Source organism: Arachis ipaensis, chromosome B05 (genome assembly GCF_000816755.2).
Source record: "Arachis ipaensis cultivar K30076 chromosome B05, Araip1.1, whole genome shotgun sequence".
NCBI classification, from domain to species: Eukaryota; Viridiplantae; Streptophyta; class Magnoliopsida; order Fabales; family Fabaceae; genus Arachis; species Arachis ipaensis.
Window position 1 is genome coordinate 141188073 of NC_029789.2, and position 6044 is coordinate 141194116.

Here is a 6044-nt window from a genome sequence, read left to right on the forward strand (position 1 = left end):
TAGAGAGAAATATGAAAATTTCGTGTATAATAATAATAATAATAAAAATAATACAAATGAAACGTTACATTATAGCATTTAATTGATAACGGTGGTGATGTTGTGTATTTTAGTGCAATAAAAGTGTGTGTGAAGCATGCCTCATACTAGGGAGTACGTACTCCTCATCTAGCGTCAGACGCTCTACTAGGGTTTCACTGCGCCGCCTTCATGGTTACACCTTTCTTTGTCTTTTCGTCGTCAAATTCCTTTCCATCTTCTTCTACTTTCTTTTCTTAATTTCTTTTCCACTTAGCTCCCTAATTTTCGTTTTCTCTCCCAATTCATTCCTCTTTTAATTCATTCCGTTTTTTAATTTACTCATTCCATATATCTTATTTCTCTTTGGAATCATTGAATACCAATTCTGATTTTCTCTACACCATGAGCAACAAATCAGAGACTCAGAACCCTCGTATAATTGCTATAACGGTGGAGGGTGCCAGCCTTCAAGTGGCACCCAAAGAAATATGAAACTGCTCTCGTGGAATTGTCGGGGTTTGGGGAGACCCCTGACAATCCACAATCTTAAAGGGATTTGCAAATCCTACTCCCCCGATGTTGGTTTTATCTGTGAAACAAAAAATCAATCTCGACAAGTTGAAGGAAAACTAAGATCTTGTGGTTTCAAAGAATGGTTTATTGTGGATCTGGATGGATTATCAGGGGGTTTGGCAATGGCATGGAGGGATGGTTGCACTGTTCAGATTTTACAGCATGGTAGATTTTTCATTGCAGCATCAATTCTGACAGCGGGTTCTAATGATCCCTATGGTGTTCTAGGTGTTTATCTCAGTTCAAATTATTAACATAGAATGGCTCAATTTGCTGAATTAACTTCAGTCACCCAACAGTTCGATGGTAAGGTTGTGTTAATGGAGGATTTTAATGCCATTTCTAATCAATTGGAGAAAGAAGGTGGGGGTGCTAAATCTCCTTCTTCTATTGAAATCTTTAATAGTTTTATTGATGATAATTCCCTGATTGATATTGGTATGGTCGGAAGACCATTCACTTGGTCAAATAGACGGAGGGGTGATGAGTTGATACAGCAAAGACTGGACCGATTCCTGGTAGGAGTTGATTGGCAGCAACTCTATCCCAAAGCAACGGTTCTTAGACTGTCAGAATCAGGTTCGGATCACGCCCCTCTTCTCTTAGACTCTAATCCGAGAACTGTGATATCTAAACGTCGATTCAAATTCCAAGAAAGATGGTGTTCCAATGATGAAATAAGGCAGATTGTTAGAGAGGTTTGGCATGAACAGATTGATGGTTCAGTCATGTATATCCTAGCTCAAAAAATAAAGCGTTGTCGGCATAAGATTGTCAGATGGCAGCAAGAACACAGATCTAATTCGAAGGTGGAGATTGATTTACTACAGTCGGAATTAGAGGAACTTTGTTTAGCAGGAATTCATGGAGGCGACATCATTTCAGAAATAGGGGACAAACTTGAAAAAGCATTGCAAAATGAGGAATCTTATTGGAAAGATAAGTCTAGAGTCAAATGGCTCAAATCTGGTGATCAGAATACAGCTTTCTTCCATCAGAAATTTAGAAATCGAACCTGAAGGAATATAATTTGGCAACTAACTGGCAGTGATGGTGAAGTGGCTACTTCAAATGCAGGTATTGCTTCTGTGGCTGAATCTTATTTCAAGGACATCTTTTCCTCCACTTGTCATGAGAACCCTGAACTTCTGTTTACTGATTTTGAACCTAAGGTTACAGCTCACATGAACCGTAGGCTTCAAAGACCAGTGACTATAGAGGAAGTGAAACGCGCAACATTTAGCATTTATCCTCAAAGTGCTCCAGGAGATGATGGTATGACAGCAAAATTTTTTCAAAGCTTCTGGAACATACTTAGTGGTGATGTGTTTCGAGCAGTTAAGAGCTTCTTTTCTGGGGGCAGAATCTTGAAAGGTTTTAACCACACTCAGATCTGTCTTATTCCCAAGATTTCTAATGCTAAAGACATGACTCAGGTAAGACCAATAAGCCTATCTTCAGTCTTTTACAAGATTATCTCCAAAGTATTTGTACATAGGCTTCAGAGTATGATGAATAGACTAATTAGCCATACGCAGAGTGCTTTTATTAAAGGCAGATTAATCTCTGATAATATCCTAATTGCTCACGAGTGTATGCATTACTTGAAGAACAAAAAAGGGGTCTCGAAAATGAAATGGCGCTAAAATTAGATATGAGTAAGGCATATGATAGGGTGGAATGGCACTTTCTTTAGTTTATATTAGAGAAGTTAGGTTTTGACTCCCGGTGGATCATGTGGATTCGAGAATTAGTGACAACTGTTTCTTATTCTGTTATTGTGGAAGGACAACCTTATGGTTTCTTCAAACCAAATAGAGGTATTCGACAAGGAGATCATCTATCCCCCTATATTTTTCTTTTCTGTGCAGAAGGTCTCTCCTTCTTGCTACACAAAGCAAAACAAAACAGACTAATTCAGGGTCTTCAGATACATAGGTGATATCCCAAGGTCAACCACCTCCTATTTGTTGATGATTCCATCTTATTCTGTAAGGCTAATCCTGAAGCATGTTCAAATAGTCTGCATTTATTGAATTCTTATGAAAGCATCAGTGGCCAGAGGGTAAATCTTAATAAATCTGTTGTATTCTTTAGCCACAACACTCCCTCCACTAGTCGTACACTACTGGCTAACTCTATGAATATTAATCATATTGGGACTCAGGATAAATACCTTGGTTTGCCTTCTACAGTCTCTAAATCGAAAAAGGCTTCTTTTAGTATGATCAAAGAAAAGGTTCGGAAAAGAATCCAAGGGTGGAAGCGCAATCTTCTTTCGTCAGGTGGTAGACACGTATTGCTTAAGGCAGTGGGAGAAGCTATTCCTATCTATACATTGTCTTACTTCAAGTTGCCTGATGGTTTAATTTTGAAAATTCACTCTCTACTTTCTCAGTTCTGGTGGAGACAATAAGGTTCTGAAAGGCGGATGGCTTGGATTAGTTGGGACACTATGACTCGCCCACGAAAAGAAGGAGGCCTTGAATTTAAAGATCTCAGAATCCAAAATCTGGCGCTTTTAGGAAAACAGTTTTGGCGACTGGTAACACAGCCTACTTCCTTATTATCCAAAATCCTAAGAGGTAAATACTTTAGCAATGGTAATGCTATAACGGCAGAAATTGGAGTCTTACCTTCTTGGGGATGGAGGAGCATACTGGAAGGCCGAAAGATTGTTGAAAAATGTCTTAATTGGGCTGTGGATACTGGTGAGGATATCCGAACCTTTGAGGATCCTTGGTTGCCTCCTCCGTATCCTTTAATGATTTCTGACATGCAAAATAGACAGGCTATTTCTGAGTTGGTTCCAAGATTTAAAGATCTAATTACTGAAGATAGAAATTGGACTCAGAATCTCATTCAAGAATTATTTCCCCAAGATGTTGCAAACAGGATTTTGTCAGTTAAAATTTAGCAGAGTAGGGACAAATTGCAATGGGATTTGAACAAATCCAAGCAATATGATACAGCTTCAGGTTACAGAATTGGCTATTTATTTTACCATCTGCCTCTGGAGCTCTGCCCTAATTATAAGCAGCAGAAAAAGCCGTGGATTGATCTATGGAAGTTGAACTTGCCTCACAAAATTAAGCTATTTATCTGGAAAGCTCTCCATGGCCGACTTCCGGTACTTGCTCAGATTCATCACCGCATCCCATCTATATCACCAATATGCCCCTGCTGTCATGAAGTAACGGAAACAGTCACTCATTGTTTGATCGATTGCTCTAGAATTAAAAACGTATGGTCTCAGAGTTATCTTCGTGACTGTCTTCCCCCTCAGAGTTCTAACAACTTTTGGACATGGTGGACTGCATCAACAGAGATACGTAACCCGTTGAAGAATGCTGACCGTAATCCTCAATTGCTTGCCATCATTTGCTGGAACTGCTGGAAAGCTCGCAACCAGTTGATTTTTGAAGGTTCTACTTCTATGCCGTCTGCCATTCTAGCAAGCTCTATCAAGTTACTCCGTGAAATCCAAAGAACTCCCAGTTTAGGTCGTCATCTCCATGAGGCAAGCTCTTAGTTGCATTCAATTGGATTTATCATTCTTTCTTTTTTAAGATTTCTCTTCGTTTTTCAACCACGCACCGTTGGATGAATACCTTCAGTATAGTGTTTTTGGGAAATTCCCACTTTTTATTATGCTGTCCTGCTTTTGGACATCTTTATATTTCATATTTTAATAATTAATGAAATATAACATATTATCTTTGGAAAAAAAAAAAAGCAAGCATGTCTCACACTATTCAATCCCAAAAGTTTAATTAAAAAAAAGTTAGATAAAAAAATATACAATAATTACTTAATTATTAAAGGAAGTTAAAGAAAAAAGAAAAAAATATTTAATTATTATGTATTGACATTTTTCATTATTCATATTTTCATATTTATAATTGACATTTACTCTATTATTATTAGATTTTGGCTCGAGTCTATTGTCTTAACAAAACATTTAATATAGTGAATGGTTACATTAATTGATTATAAAGTTAAATCTTCACTTTAAGTAGAAGCCACAATAGTAAATTTCATTATCAGTCATCAAATAATAAATACACAAAATTTTGTTTGATAGTTTTATTAATATAAAAATATAAACAAATATTTATTTATTAAAGAATTAATTATTTTTTTGTCTCTTACTTCGTGTCTTCAAATAGGACTTTCATGGATTTTAGGGTTTTCACACTTCCTATTCTTTGTTCTTGATTCTTCCTTATATGATTTGTAATTTCACTCACAAGCTCGTTAATTGAGGAGAATTTAGCTCAATTTAATTTATTTCCTTTTTAACATTTTATTAATTTTTAATTCCGTACTTCGTTTGACTAACGAGCTGTTTCACCTTTCGCATGTTTCTCAGTCATATTTGGTAGCTTTTGATACAAGGATTAGGGATTATGCTGCTGGTGAGTCTTGTGGTATGGTCTCTACCAATTGCTATTATTCTTGTTGTTGTTGTTGCTGTCGTCAATTTTGGTTCTAATGGAGTCTTCTTGTGCATTGACTTGTAAAAGGGAATGCTATTAGACTTAGACTCTGTGGGTATTTTCCTTTTATATATGCATCTCATTTGTCGTTTTGATTCTGAACAAAATGTTACTGTTGAGTAGGGTTTTCCTCATACCCATTTGTTTTGATTTGTGAAATTGAAAGCAATCTCTTGAATTTAGATGCAGTATATGATTACTTATTCAACAAAAAAAAGGATGTTAGATTATTATATTGATAAAAGGTTTTTTGCATTAATTATTTGTGAAGAATGGTAAATGAAATGCATACCATACAGGGAGTTACCTTTGTTGGAGTTGTTTTTTGTAAATAATGTTTATAAATAGAAATGCTTAACATTTCCATTTTCAGATTCTGAAGGAATAAGAAGATATAAAGTTCTTTTGTTTACAAGACTGAAAAGATGTTGGAAGGTGGTGCTAAATTCCCTGGATTAATAGATCTCAACAAGCATACAACTGACAACTATTATGATTTCTCTCAAGGCTTTTACCATAAGCTTGGGGAGGGTACTAATATGTCGATTGACAGCATGCAAACAAGTAATGGTGGGGGATCTGTTGCGATGTCCATAGATAATAGTAGTGTTGGGTCTAATGATTCCCATACTCGCATATTGAACCACCAAGGGTTGCGGCGGCGTGCAAATGATAACTACTCTGTTCAAAACAGTGTAAATCGTCGAGGAAGAGTCACACATGCACTGAGTGATGATGCTTTGGCTCAAGCTCTAATGGATAGCAATTCTCCTACTGAGGGACTTGAAAATTTTGACGAGTGGACAATTGATTTAAGGAAGCTTAATATGGGCGAGGCCTTTGCTCAAGGAGCTTTTGGGAAACTCTACAGGGGTACTTACAATGGTGAAGATGTTGCTATCAAAATCTTGGAAAGGCCTGAAAATGATTTATCAAAGGCTCAGTTGATGG

The 6044-nt window shown here is 36.7% G+C and overlaps 1 protein-coding gene across 1 annotated transcript in view; it reads left to right on the forward strand.

Annotated features, from left to right (window-relative positions):
• LOC107644515 (serine/threonine-protein kinase HT1) overlaps positions 1-6044 on the forward strand; it is a gene marked incomplete in the record, with an annotated part of 8194 nt that overhangs the window by 895 nt on the left and 1255 nt on the right. The window contains 2 exon segments of the mRNA XM_016348382.2: positions 4963-5024; positions 5467-6044. Of these exon segments, the coding sequence (XP_016203868.1) occupies positions 5519-6044 (526 nt within the window).